General features: G+C 39.5%; 1 protein-coding gene across 1 annotated transcript in view; it reads right to left on the bottom strand.

Moving 5' to 3' along the window:
- The window catches only part of XRCC5 (X-ray repair cross complementing 5), an 89,945-nt gene that overhangs the window by 64,496 nt on the left and 10,242 nt on the right, over positions 1–15,207 (bottom strand). Inside the window, exons 6-10 of the mRNA XM_027051248.2 lie at positions 12,194–12,385; positions 10,003–10,117; positions 8,389–8,527; positions 5,280–5,392; positions 683–745 (exon numbers count right to left, since the gene is read on the bottom strand). Of these exons, the coding sequence (XP_026907049.1) occupies positions 683–745; positions 5,280–5,392; positions 8,389–8,527; positions 10,003–10,117; positions 12,194–12,385 (622 nt within the window). The remainder of the gene's footprint in view (positions 1–682; positions 746–5,279; positions 5,393–8,388; positions 8,528–10,002; positions 10,118–12,193; positions 12,386–15,207) is intronic.

The following is a 15,207-nucleotide window of genomic DNA, read 5'->3' as shown; positions in this document are numbered from 1 at the left end:
CTAACATCAAATGCAAATACTTCTGGAACTCCAATACCTGTTTAAGTAGCCTTAAATGGACACTAGACTGCAATATTCCAGTCAAGATCACACCTCCAAATGACACGTTCCAACCTGGAGGCTGAGTAGAAACCATTTACAGAGAGGGCAGAGGTGACAGTAGGATGCAAGAGTCATGAGTTGTTAGCCAGGCACAGACCAGCTTGAAAACAGAATCTCTTGGAGAGGTGGGAAAAGAGCACAAAGAAAGAGCAAAGGGTGCACAGATGAATTTCTCAGAGAGGGAGGTGGTCCAGTGAATCACGAAAGCTCAGCTCCAGAATGCTAAAGCCAGCGCTAAATGTCCAGTGTATATGACAATGAATATGGCAACCTGACCCCAAGCCTCAGAAGTTAGGAACATCTGACCATGAGACTCCCATACCTAAATGCATTTGTTCAAATGTTTTTGTTCTTAATACTCACCTGGTCTCCAACTGAAGGACTATGTTCTCAGGCCTTGTGCTCATGCTATGACAAATTCATTTATCATGTCTCCATTTTCAGAGTTAAAGGTCAATGAACTTTCCCACTGCTGTTGCAAGAATTAACGTCATTTTAAACCACAAATAGCCCCACACAACTCACTTAAAATGACAATTCAATTCTGTGGCACTACCTCAAAGGCTTACTGTCAACTTACCTCATCATCTTTTGCTGCAAAGACCTTTAGGACTTGATTTCCCACAAAATATCTTCTGTGGACCTACAAGAATTAAGGAAAACAACTGGTTTTGATCCAAAGTAAGTAACACGTATAGCCATAATGCCACAGTTATTAAGAAATTCTATTCTAAGTGCTCTTAGTAAAAAACATTCACAGGGGCTAGAACAAACTTATTGTTTGAGGTCCAATTCAACACAATAAGTATGTGAATTCTAAGCATATGTCAAACACTGTTCTGAGCACTGTGAACACAGTACTGATCAGGATGTAGTCTTGTCTGAAGGAGCTCAGACAAATGTGAAATTAACTGCAATGCAGTGCTATGCTCCAGCACTACACAAGCACAAGAATACAGTATTATAACTCAGGGCCACAAAGGCACATGAACGGAGCATCTAACTTGGTCATGAAGGGTCAGAGCAGGCTTCTGCAAATGGTGACACTGAGGTCAGGACTTAAAGGATGCGCAGGAACTCAGAGAAAAATCTAGCACAAGCATCTTGGGCAGGGATACTAGTGTGAATAAGTCTGGAATGACATAAAAATGTAACACATTTGAGGAACTGCCTCTGTAGGGCAGTGCCCCGGTGCAAGGAGAGAGGTGAAAGATTACATTAGCAAGATTAGGAAAGATCAAAGAAGTCTCTTATTTGCAGAGTTAAGTGGTTTAGACTTCACCCCAAGAACAATGATGAGGCACCTGATAAACTGCAAAGAGACCAGAGTGAAGAACTAGTTAGAGAGGCAGGAGCCGCACTGGGAACGGAAACTAGTGAAACCAAAAATAAGTACTGCATGTCCTTTTGTCCCCCTTTAAGTTCAATTACTTCTCTGGCAGAGTATCAGATGGGTCAAAGCAGCTGTACCAGTATCTGATTAGGAAACAAATACTGAAGAGTGCCTACTATCATAACCAACCACTTGTATCTACTGACCAAGATCAGTTTCTCTCTCCTCTATGTAATCTCGAGCCTGGAGCTTATCTGTAAGAACGTGCCCTGTGCCATACAAGGCAGTGCTTCTCAAATGTTCTTCTGCCCTCCTGCCTCTGAAGCCAAGAGCCTGAATGCTTTTACAATAACAGCAGCTCGAGAAGATGGAGTCTCAAAGGTGTGAGGGTTTTGCCCACAGAATTCAAACACCCTCCATCTCCGCTTCTAGTCTCCATTTGAAAACCATTATTTAAAGAAATAAAGGAATAATCCTATCTTAAAACTAAAAAGTTTGCTACGTTCATATAGATTTGCCCTCCTATTAGAATCTGTAGTAGGGGCACCTGGGTGGCTTAGTTGGTTAAGCATCCGACTCTCGATTTTGGCTCAGTTCATGATCTCATGGTTCATGAGTTCAAGCCCCATGTAGGGCTCTGCACTGACAGCATGGAGCCTGCTTAGGAGTCTCTCCTTCTGTCCCTCTCTGCCCCTTCCCTGCTCGCTCACTCTCTTTCTCTCAAAGTAAATAAACTTAAAAAAAAAATCTGTAATGCTTCTTGATTAAAGAACAGTTAATGATATCTTTTCCTAAGGCACTTAAGTGACTTCTCAAAGGACAACCAGACATGTGGGGGAAGTTCTCATTAAATTCTTACCCATTAAAGGGGCGCCTGGGTGGCTCAGTCAGTTGAGCGAACAACTTCGGCTCGGATCACGATCTCGCGGTCCATGAGTTCGGGCCCCACGTCGGGCTCTGTGCTGACAGCTCAGAGCCTGGAGCCTGTTTCAGATTCTGTGTCTCCCTCTCTCTGACCCTCCCCCGTTCATGCTCTGTCTCTCTCTGTCTCAAAAATAAATAAACGTTAAAAAAAAATTCTTACCCGTTATATAATTAGATACCCAGAACACTGACAATGTGGGGGAAGATAAATAGAAAATTTAAGAGAACAGTAATTTGCAGGGCACCTGGGTGGCTCAGTCAGTTAAGTACCCGACTCTTGATTTTGGCTCAGGTCATGATCTCCAGGTTGTGAGATCGAGCCCTGCATCGGGCTCTGCACTGATAGCAAGGAGCCTGCTTGGGATTCTCTCTCTCTCCCTCACTCTCTGCCTCTCCCCTACTCTCTCAAAATAAATAAATAAACTTTAAAAAAAAGAGAGAAGAGTTAATTTGCAACTTCACAATTGCAAAGAAAAAAAAAGAACTCCAAAACATGCCAAGGCCAAAAACCTATTTTATATAATTAAAATGTTCACCTCAATTCAATCCAGAAATATTAGTTTCCCTTATGTTAAGGGAATATGGAAAAATACGTGATCTTATTAAAAATAATTATTAGTCTGTTAAAAGGTACATACTTAGTTGCTATGGAAAACACCTCGTTCTTTTTTTTTTAATGTTTTAATGTTTATTATTTATTTTTGAGAGACAGACACAGAGCATGAACAAGGGAGGGGCAGAGAGAGAGAGGGAGACACAGAATCTGAAGCAGGCTCCGAGCTGTCAGCACAGAGCCCAATGTGGGGCTCGAATTCACGAACTGTGAGATCATGACCTTAGCTGAAGTCAGATGCTTAACCAACTGAGCCACTCAGGTGCCCCAAAACATCTTGCTCTTAAGAGGGTGTGTATGCATTTGTTGAGATAATAGATGAAAGCAGGGATGAAAAATATTCAAAAAATCAGCTTGTCCATCTGGTGGTGGTCAGATTACCAGACTGATTAATGACATAGGCTCTGAAGTCAGAGAGACCTCATTCAAAACCAGTTTCTACCACCTTCCAGCTGTGACCTTGGGCCAATTACATACTCAATTTTCAAATGTATAAAATATATTATCCTGACACCTACCTAGGAGGGTTGTACTAAGAATTAAATGGGAATTTACATAAAATACATAGTATATTGAATGGAATATTATAACCACTCAAATAAATGGTGGCTATTATGATTATCTTCAATGTACCATTTGAGATTGTACTTAAGATAGAAATAATTTAGGGCTTAAAAACAACACAAGTTTGATTTAGAGGACATGCCATGACTTAAAATTTTAAGTAGTAAGTAGTCTTTTAAAATGGAAAAATGTACTTTTTGTTTAGCCCACTCTTTTTCGCTTTGTCATTTAACTAAATAGGCCTCCCAGTCCCACCCTGGCCCAGGTGACTTCAATTTCTTGGGTCATGAATATTGGGTTGGTGTTCTGGATAGGTCTTTTCTAGCTACCTAGAATCAGGCAGACCCACTTCCCAACAGGCCAGTTTTTACACACAGATCTGAAGGAAGGTTCCACTTCATGGAAAGACTTCGAGGCACTGCCATTAACAAGCATAAATTTTAAGCTTGTAGAGCCCCCAAAGTGAATGCTTTTATTTTTAAGAAATGCATATTTAGTGTAATTTGTTAGAGAATTGTTCGTTAGAAACTCTCAACTTCCAAAAGGTATTTATTTTCACCATGAAAATCTTATCAACTTTCAGTAAGTACTCCCAATTTTCAACTTATGAAGTTTAAAAGCGTATCCAACAGTTCGGGTATATCATGAAAAACATCTCCCCACCCTCGCTGAATTATTCTAACACTCAGGGACTCAGAGTACTCAGAGACTCTATCCCAGGGCAACATGAAAAAGCTCAAATCCAGTACACTGGGTAATATTTATTTCCATTACAATTCTCACTTGAGTTTTTTGGGTTTTTTGTTGTTGTTTTTTTTTAATTTTTAGTGTTTATTTTTGAGAGACAGAGACATGGCACGAGTGGGGAAGGGGCAGAGAGAGAGAGGGAGGGAGATACAGAATCTGAAGCAGGTTCCAGGCTCTGAGCTGTCTGCACAGAGCCCGACGCGGGGCTTGAACTCACGAGCTGTGAGATATGACCTGAGCCGAAGTTGGACGCTCAGCCGACTGAGCCACCCAGGCGCACCTCACTTGAGCTTTTCTAAAACCAACAAGCATCGTTTTATCCCCACAGAGCCTAAAAGGCACACTGTAAGACACACTTCTTCATTTTCTCTGGTTGCCGACCTTAAGAACATTTAAGCTAAGAAATCCAGGAACCTTTAAAAACCCTTTCTAGGACAGTATATGCTATCCCATGGCCCTCAGTGGATTACTGCATTTCCCCCTGTGTGTTCTGAGTATCTCTGCACCGTGGTCTGAAGAACATATGACTGAAGGACGGATTTCAGATCCTACACCTCTTTGCTGGATGTTGACAAGGGCGACTGGCATAAAGCAATGATACGTTAAGAGGCCCGGGGTCATCCAAAACCCGAGTAGACCTTCACTGCTCTAAAATACTCTATTATAAGTCAGTTTAGAGAAAGCAACACAATAGCAAAGAACTATGATGATTCTTTAAAGCTACTGTGAGCTATGATCCACAGCAAAGCTAAGAAGTGACTTTTAATGGAACCTACTCTGATTCATCCCAAGATTTCTCAACTTTTCTACATCTTGGTTCCTCTACTCAAAAATTGAAGATAGTTAACACTAATCCCCAGACTACATTGCAAAAACCTAAAAGTGAAATGAATACACATTGTAAATAAAAGGACCAACCAAAAGCAAACCATCTCAAACAATAGTAAGAAAAACGTTCATCTACTTTGTTTACAGTGAGTAGGATAAGTACTATACCTGAGAAGATCTACAAAATCCCAAAACAGAGAAGCACTTCCCCTCTGATTTATATTTCATTTGTTCTTCATCCACTTTAGAGAAAGGAACTATATCACTTCCATAGCGGAACCCTGGAGAACAAGAAAAGAGCATCTGTTAAGCATATGGGGCCTCATTTTCTACAAGCTGAAATTAGCCTGACGCACACATTAGCAATACAAGCATGCTCCAGATCAAGCCTCCCTATACTGTTCCCAGGAATCAAATCACTGCCCCTTGTGACCAGTGGGGGAAAGCAGCAGCAGATACACAAACACCATATATGATACAGAGACGATTAAAATCTAATTACATTCTTTAAGCAGCATCTTCTGCAATCTAGTTACCTTAACGATTATCCAGCCCAGAAGAATGTAGCAAATGTAATGTACTAGTTATCCTCCAAAGATAAACTATGGTTGACTAAAGTACAAGTATGATTTGTAAACATAATAACAAGAACACATTTATTCGGAAACCCAGAGACCTGAAGAGAAAAATGCCCAAAGGAAATTTTCAGAATAAAATGTTCTCAAAAATGCATGCTGGAGACATACAAATACCTAATAGAAGAAGCCAAAATTCTTCTATTTAGGAACATTGAATTGATAAGTTGGCTATTTCTCTGTATTTAAATTTACTTCATTTCTGGGATTATATTATCTATTTTTTTCTTTTTAATTACTTTAGTTATTCATACAAATATAGGCTCTCGGTTTCTTAAAAATAACTCCTATGCTGTTCCAGGGCCTCTGTTCTAGGGAAGGTCATGCCCTTTCAATATACAGTCTCCTATGTTTGGGAGACAGAAGGATCATCAAAATGAAAGGATTCTGGCCTTGGGTAAATGGAAAGAAAAGCACATGTATCTTTACTCCAAGAAACAAATTTGTGTGTTTGGGGTAGATTCTATGATCCTGTGTTTATCTGTTCCTGTCAATCTGCTGATGCCATGCATTTAATGAAAAAGAAACACACTTGTGTTTTCATATATGTCTTTAAAAAAAGCTGGTGATGAAAACAAAAATCCCAACAAAAAATTATCAAGGGAATGTATGGCACATGATTAAGAGTGGTGTCTAAGCCAAATGTTTTTCATAACCCTTTTCTGTCATCAGACATCTTCTTACTTGAATTTTTTAACTTGAAAAGTCTAATTAAAACTGCCTTGTATTTTCTGGTTCATTTACTGAAAGAGCAAATCAGTATATAAATTTTGTACATGGCAAGACATATAGAATAGACTGCATCATGTAACTATGTTCCTTTGCACGCATATGTATGCTAGTACCTCTGTCTACACATTAGGGGTAGAAAGGGGAGGGCAAGAAAAGGAAGTACGTGGTAACCACACAAAGGTACGAGACAAAAGCTTCACTGCGCTCTCTGCACTCAAACAATGCTTAACCCTTCCCTCTCCATTGCTCTGCCAATACATTTCCTTTTTGCCTAAACAGAGCTGGTGTTTTTGCTGCATCCAAAAGAATTGGTGCTTGTCTCTGTCATATTAATCTTCCTAACACACAGCCTCAGTGACACTCTGTGCCTCAAAACTATAAACGGCCCCAGGTTGATTTCAAAATGAAGCATCAACTAGTCCGCCTGTCATTCAAAAAGCCCTTCCTAATTCAGAAGAGTATGTAGAAACAGACTCTGAAGTAGGACAGTCCTGGGTTCAGATTCTGCTAGTGGCTAGCTGCATGACTTTGAATACGTTAATGAATGTCTTTCAGCCTCAATTCTTTCATCTGTAAAATGGCACTAACAAGAGTGGGATGCCTGCTTCATTAGGCTGTTGTGGTGATTAAAAGAGAAAATTCAGGCTATTAGCTATCACTGCCAAGTACTAAACTGTGTATGCCCAACACATCAACCCTATTACTTGATATCACTGAGAAGTCCTCCACTTAACCATGCTTCCTTTTCAGTCATTATATGAGGATCATAAGATTAGCAAGTGAGGGGGCCATGATTCTAACTCGGGTCTGACTCCAAAACTCGAGCTCTTAACCACACTACAAAACTGAATTAGTAGGGACTGCAGGATCCTAATTACATTTTCTACCCATAAGTAACCAGAAGAAAGGAATCGCAATCTCCATCACCTTAACCACTCTCCCCCACCACACATATAAATATACACAAGCATATTAGTGCTTTGCAAATTACAATTATACTGGGCATCACAAAGCCTGGAATTAATTTATCTAAAAATTCTAGTCTCTACCTTAACCCATCATTTGGTATCTTGCCGTTTTAGCTCTTGAAAACTCAGACACTCTCAGCTAGTTCCTAAGCCCTCTGGATAGAGCTGCTGTCTAGACACGCCATACAGATCAAATGGATATAATGTATGAAGTACAACTTTAAACATCCAGCAAACATAAAGCCATATAATGAACACAAATGTTCCAGATCCCCTAAATTACCTTAAAGGAGAAAGCTGGCAAGATCCAGAATGCCTGAAACTGGCACTCAGAGGACTAATCACCATAGAAATAAAAAGTAAAATAAACAAAACAACTTGCTTCAGTCACATTAATAGAAGTATTCTCCTAGCTAGTATGTTTCCAACTTTAAAATAAAACCAAGTAGGGGTGTCTGGGTGGCTCAGTCAGTTAAGCGTCCGACTTCGGCGTAGGTCATGATCTCACGGTTTGTGAGTTCAAGCCCCACATCAGACTCTCTGCTGTCCGTGCAGAGCCCACTTCAGATCATCTGTCCCACCAGCTCAGCTCGCGCGTGCACTCACTCTCTCTCTCAAAAAGAAATAAACCTTTAAAAAAACTAAAAAATAAATAAATAAATAAATAAATAAATAAATAAAACCAAGTATTAACTCCTGTCCCTTGAGGGCGTTTCAAACTCAGATGGAGTGCCCGGGTGCCCTCCTGGGAACGGTCCTGCATAGGTCCCGACAGATGAGCTACATTTAGTTAGGACCTAGCATCTCACCGATCCCGCCGATAGTTGTGTCTCTAGTACTCAGAAAAATATCTCCAAAAAATAACAATAGAGATCCTCATCAGCCTCACATTGGCCTTCGAAAACCTCTTTTAGACACAAGTGAAAACTCTTGCTGGCGTACCTTGAATAGTGTCCTCTTTTGGAACCTCCGTTTCGTCGTCATCCTGTAAGCAATAAACTGTTTCTTTTTGTATATCTTCTTTTTTTAGGGTTCTTGCATCCACAACTGTCCAAGACTTTTTAACTTTCTCCTGCATAATCTTATTTCCAAAAAGAAAAATAAAGGGAAAACAAAGAAAGCCAGGATTTTAATCAATAAAAAATGAAAATCAAATCTCCTCTCTACAGGAAAAAAATTCAGAACAGTTACTCTAGCTAAACTGCTTTGCTCTTGCCTATTGTGGAAATTTTAAGTTTATTTCATAACTCTCTCTACGTTTCATTTTCCCCCCAAGGTAACTGCCAGATACCTGTTAGTATTTGTATGTACATAAATACTTTTTATACAAAACCTGCAGGCTAATAAAATGGGACCATACAATTTGTTACTACAGTTTTCCAATAAAGAAGAAAGGGAGAGCCATCTATCAGGAGCCAGAAATCAGTAAGGAAATCTGAAAAGGAAACTCGAAAAAAGAACAGGACGAGACTGCATTCTATTCTAGGCCTTGACGGCAGCTGAAACAAAGAAGTGCATCCAAGGTTTTCACAGGTGTAGCATGTGTTTTGGGATTAAGTCTTAGAATATACAAAAACATCTGAATATATAAACATATGTTTTTGTATATTTTCTATACTTAAATCTTTTTATGTATTTAGTTTGTACATTTAAGAAAAAAAGGCAAGCAGAGTCACAGGAAAACATGCAGCACAGACTCATACTGAAACTGGAATCCCATCAAATAACTACCAAATGCACCTTATTTCTAAAAGCGTGCTCTTATGTACAAACATGCATATATAACAAAAGGCAATTTCTGAGTAACAAGTCACTATGTTTTTTAAGATTTTAAGTAATGTCCACCTAACATGGGGCTTGAACTCACAACCCCAAGATCAAGAGTTGCATGCTCCACTGACTGAGCCAGCCTGGTGCCCCGACAAATCAGTATTTTTTGATACATCATGGATGCTGTTACTACCAGATCATTAATAACTGGATTGGGTGAGACTGAGTGTCCAAAACTCTGGACTTCTTTAGTGTATATCTACAGTTCTGCTATGATACTACAGTGACATGACTTGATGTATTCCATTTTCTTTCCTTCAAAAAAAAAAAAAAGAAACGAAAAAGAGACAGGAGGGAATTAACCTGGATTATAGACAATTCTTAAAACTTCCTCTCCTAATATGCCTTTTTACATAAAAGCTAAATAGAGATGGGAGGAACAAGGAGAGCAGTTAGAGAAGCAGTAATTATGGTACTGAATAACCCACACATGAATTGTCAGTTCCTTAAATAAGCATATTTGCCTGCCTGGCACATTGCTTGATAAAACATGTATGGGGGCACCTGGGTAGCTCAGTCGGTTGAGTGTCCAACTTTGGCTCAGGTCATGATCTCACCGTTCATTCAAACCCCGTGTTGGGCTCTGTGCCGACAGCTCGGAGCCTGGAGCCTGCTTTGGATTCTGTGTCTCCTCTTCTCTCTGCCCCTCCCCGCTCACACTACCTTTCTCAAAAATAAACAAACGTTAAAAAAATAAAATTTAAAAAATGTGAATGTATCACTCACCGCTTTGTAAGCCACAATTTTTATAGCCAAATTGGAGCCAATGGTCAGTGTGCAGAGCCAAGGGACGGAATACCTCTCAGTTTTCTTAAAGACACGCAGTTGTCTCAGACTCTCACTTCACCAAAAAAAAAAAAAAAAAAAAATTATATACACACACACACACCAAAAGCAACAATTTTAAAACATTAACTTGCACTGGATGATGCACTCAAGTTTTCTAGAATGAGAACGGAGTTGTCATTGATGATAAGGAGGAACAGCAGGGGACAGCAGGAAAATGACAACCCCAACTGAGGAGACAGCCAGAATACAACTGATTTGGCTTAGGAAGAAGTTGAATTACATTACTGACAGGTAAAAAAAAGAGCATCTCTTTCTTCCCCTACTCAATCTTCTCTTTCAACTTGGCCAGTGGTTAACATTTTTTTCAGGACCAAGAATATTTTGAGGATATGATAAAAGCACACCCATAAGAGTTTGCCCACAATTTAAAGGGTTCACCAACTCCCTGAAAACCATCACCCTGGGGATAAGAACCCCTGCTCCAGAATATCAAAGGGTAGGTACCATCCTTTAACATCACTGTTCATAACTTAATTTATTAGTTAATTCCAATCACCCTTAAATAAAAAGCACATATATATGCACATAGTAGAGAGTATTAAATATTCTCCAGGGGATAAAGGAATTTAGTCCATATTTAGTCTTAAGGTAAAGCGGATAACTCTAGGCTTTTTATAGATGGGGATGGAGAATTGGGAAGTACCAACACAACGTAGAGTGCTACTTCATTTGAACAGAAGTCGAGATCAATTCTATTTTTATCTGGTCCCTAATCAAACACAGCAGAGAAGATTAGAGGAGATAAGTGGAATTTGTAGTATTCACTGAGAAAGGAATCAATGACCAAACACTCAAAGCACATAATCCAGACTATGATCAATCCTCCTAGTACAGATGAAAAACAGATCTACAAAAAGGTAAAGAGAATTATCTGACATCATTCAGAGTTGTGGACAAAAAGGTTTCAAGAGGCTCCAACTTTCAGAAATAGTCTATAATGAACAGTAGATATTCTACTTGCTGCCCTGTTTGCAAAGTTTATGATACTCCTTGGCTTTGGATGTGTTGGGGGATGAATGGGTCTGAACCAGGTCTAACCTGTCCATAGGACCTCACTAGTTTGAGTGACATTAAAATCACCATGAGGTCTGAATTCTGTCCCAGGGCAAGTTCTAAAGACTAGCATCTAATACATAACATCTGAGAACAAATGGAACATTTTTGCAGTAGATTTAAATCTCCCCAAGTAGAAGTCTAGATAAGAACAAGTCTAGCCCAGTGCTCTCCCGTACAACTTTCTGCAATGATAGAAATGTTCTATTTCTAACCGTGCCAATCCAACAGGCTATTAAGCAAGCTCTTGGAAGGTGGCTAGTGTGACTGACTGAATTTTTAATTTTATTTAATTTTAATGAATTTAAATTTAAATAGCCACATGTGGATAACGGCTACTGTATCACATGGCAAAGTTCTGGTCCACATCTTCACAGAAGAGCCAACACCAAAGTAGCTTCAAACTGTGAGTGTCATCACATACACAGACAGTAATTTCCCTCCCTGCCATGATACAGGAAAATAAACTTTTTTAACATTAATTTGTATTGGCTTACAATTTTTATTTATGATACCATGGTGAATATGTTAAGACATATTCTCGCATTAGAGCAAGCCATGTCCAAATTTGAAATAAACAACTTAGGAATATATATTTGCACATGCTACAGTAAGAACACATGTTATGACAGGAAACGTCACTTTACAAGATTCCTCACTGATTCCTTTGCCAACCCCTTGGGAAACTATCATTCAATTTCTAAAATTCTATTACCTACAATATTTCAAGGGTGTCTATATTTAGAAAATCAATACATACTGTTTGTCAATTATATTTCACAAGAAATATTTTAAAATTGTGATTGAGGAAAACAAATTAGAGCATATATACCCTTAACTACTCAAAAAACTTAAAGGGGATCAGGGATTGGTACACCATTTCGTCCATAAAAATCAGAATATTTCTTACAGAATAACTGCTAATTCAAGAGTGGCTAATTAGGGAGCCCTCTGACCAAAAGAGAAATTTATATGGCTATGACTGAAAGTTAGAATCAATGTTTTCACTTCTTACCTGAAGGAATAAATTTCATCCAGCCCATCTTCACCTTCTAAAGACATCATCACCTTTTTCACCATCCGAATACCTTCTTTCTGCTGCTCAGTAATTCCTTTTAGAGGAAAGGAAGGTCCATGCTGGTCCAAGCAGGAGTTACCATCTCCTCTGTCCCCGGTTCCATCCTCCTTGCCAACAGGGAATGGCAAACTATCAGGAAAAGATCGGCAGTTGTTCATAAGACAAGCTCTGAAGCCAAATAATAAACTGGGTTCCCCTCCTGTGACTGTCACTCGCTGGCTTATGAGAAAATGGGCATGCCACTCACCTGAGCTTTCAATCCCTCCTCCCTCAAATGGCACTTATCACCCTTAGTCAATATCCTATCAGTTTCGAGTGACCGAAGCCTTTTTGGTTTGGTTAAAAGAGTGGAATTTCTTGGTTTACATAGCCAAATAATTCAAAGTGCAGGGTGGCACGTGACATTCGGATGACTGGACGCAGTCTCACATGCCTCAAGGACCACCCCAACCCTCTCACTGTCCATTTCATCTCCATGTGCCCCTGTGCTGGCTCCACTCTCTCACTGGCTCCCTCCGCGTCACCCATGAGCTCTTTCAAGCACACACTGCTGGTTCTGCTACCAAAGAGGAATGGACTACGTGTTTAATGCTCGACTCTCAATTCAAAAAAGCCAGGGATCAGTGATAACCTGGGGACCAGATCTAGAAGATGCTCGCCTCATTCGAGCCAGGAGGTTAAAGTGCAGGAAGGACTGCTTCCCAGAAAAAGGCAGGTGATATTCTAGGCAGCCAAAAAGAAGAAGAATAAAAAATAAAATAAATAAAATAAACACCTTTAATAATCCCTCAATGTTATTTTAAGGATTAAATGGCAGAATGTGTATAATATACTTAATGTTATCTTTATTACTGTACATTTAGAATTCCCAGACAGACATCAGTGAATTGCTGGAAATAGGTAAAACCAATTCTTTCCCGTGTTTCATTCTGTTTGAAATGAGACTAAAACTACTAGATGGGGTTACCAGTCATGGAGATATTCAATAATCAATATACAAATTGAAAAATCAACCAACCAAGCGCATTTTATGATAATTCTCTACATGGTACTTCATAAATGTTTTCATGTAAACAACCTCATTTAATCCTACACATTAGGTGGATAAAAATTTCTACCCCCATTTCCTAAAAAGAAGCCAAAGCTGCATGGCAAAATCCGGCCGAGCCACAGCCAGTGAGCGATGTGCAGCGAGGACTCGGTCACCTGAGAGGGCAAGGCTCCTGCACCCGCAGTGTGTCACAGCACTGCCCCCAGAAACCCAAAGAGCAACCTTTTCAGTTCCCTCAACATCACCTACTGGTCAACTCTGTGTGGCTGGTTATTTTAAGGTGATTTCTTTACCATTTCATCTGCTATAACTAAAATAAAGCTTCCTGTTTAATTTTGTCGACGTATACCCAGCATGACAGATACGCACATCCTGCATGACCTATCAGATAAAGAGCTTCTACAGAGCAGGGCATGGGACACAGGGTTCACATCAGGCTGTGGCTGTTTCCATTAACAACCTAGAAGAGAGATGCAGCTCTTTCTGCCCACAGGTCCTGTCCTGGTGCTATAATAAAAACACTCTTTTGCACCAAAAAAACAAAACAAAAAAACAGACCTGGAAGATGGGAAAAGTGACATGAACATGAAGAGTCAGGAAGTTATCCTGGAAAAAGAAGTTACAGTAACAGTTCTTTCTACCCTGCTTTCGACCAGATATAAACTTTCTCAGTAGCCAACAGAACAAACTAAAAATGAGGTCCAAGGAATGAGCCTACTCAGAACACGGTGGTTCTTAGACCTGCTGGTATTCTGTTTACTCCAATTACAACAATCATCCATGGGATACACCAAACAATAAAACCAGAAACTCTACTTTGTATGCCAGAGATCTGTAGCACAAGCACAAATACAAGAAAAAAACAGCCAAATAAGCAGGTAGTGGTAAGGCTACATTCCCTCTTCAACACGCTTTGCAGTATTACTCAGACAAAAAAGTAGCCTTTTCCAATGACATTGACAGAAGTGCAGGATGCTTCAGCCCTGTAAAGGCATCCTGAAATTATGAACAGGGAACAGAAGCCAGGCAGAGCTTTTGAAGTACTTAGAAAGCCTCAATTCAATAAGACTAAAAGTGTCACTTAAAAAGCACTTAATTTCTCTGAAGTACTATCTTAACAAGTATCAGTCTGATGGGTTATTCTGAACTATTTCTCTACAGTTCTACAGAAAGGAGCTGCCCCTCAGCAGTCTTAAGAGGTACATACATGCAAGAGAGGTTCTTAATTTCCAATGGCAGGCATTTCAAAGAAGCCGAAGGCTTACCATTCTGAGCTGGAGGCTTCCTGGTATAGCTCTCAGTCTGAAAAATGAGTGTACTCAGAAGACTGGTAAGTCAACATCCTATATTATCACTCTGCTTTCACCAAAAATAAAACAAGAAAAACAGGTTTCAAATGCAACAGGAAGGATTAGTGTGGTGAAAAAGAACTTTCTTGTTAGGGATTGAAGATAAAGAAAGTAAATGCCTGGGGAAGGAGGGGCTCTGCCTTGCAACAAATTATGAGATATTTTGTGAACATTTTTGCTCAGAATCTGCATACCCCATGCCTAAATACACACAAGCAAATTACATCTTATGTACGTGTGTGTATCCTTTAGATTTAAAAGTTAAAAAATAAGCATTCTACAGGTTTAAAATAATTCTCAGGTTGACATTCCTCTCTACCTTAAAAACATCTACTGCTCGCAAAACAGTACTCTGGAACTGCTGAAGAAAAGAAACCATCAATCTGGGAATTGTTTGGATAAAGTCTTCTATGTAAGCAAGAAATAAACTGAATATCCTCCAAAGATTCCTGAATTCTTTGAGTCCAAGAAGCATGAACAAACCATCTACTACTGAGCTAAATTCTGTGTCACTGTGACTTTCATCCCCTTACCATTAAAACTCAAGAGTT

Source organism: Acinonyx jubatus, chromosome C1, assembly GCF_027475565.1.
Source record: "Acinonyx jubatus isolate Ajub_Pintada_27869175 chromosome C1, VMU_Ajub_asm_v1.0, whole genome shotgun sequence".
Taxonomy (NCBI): domain Eukaryota; kingdom Metazoa; phylum Chordata; class Mammalia; order Carnivora; family Felidae; genus Acinonyx; species Acinonyx jubatus.
This window is presented reverse-complemented; position numbering and strand designations above follow the sequence as displayed.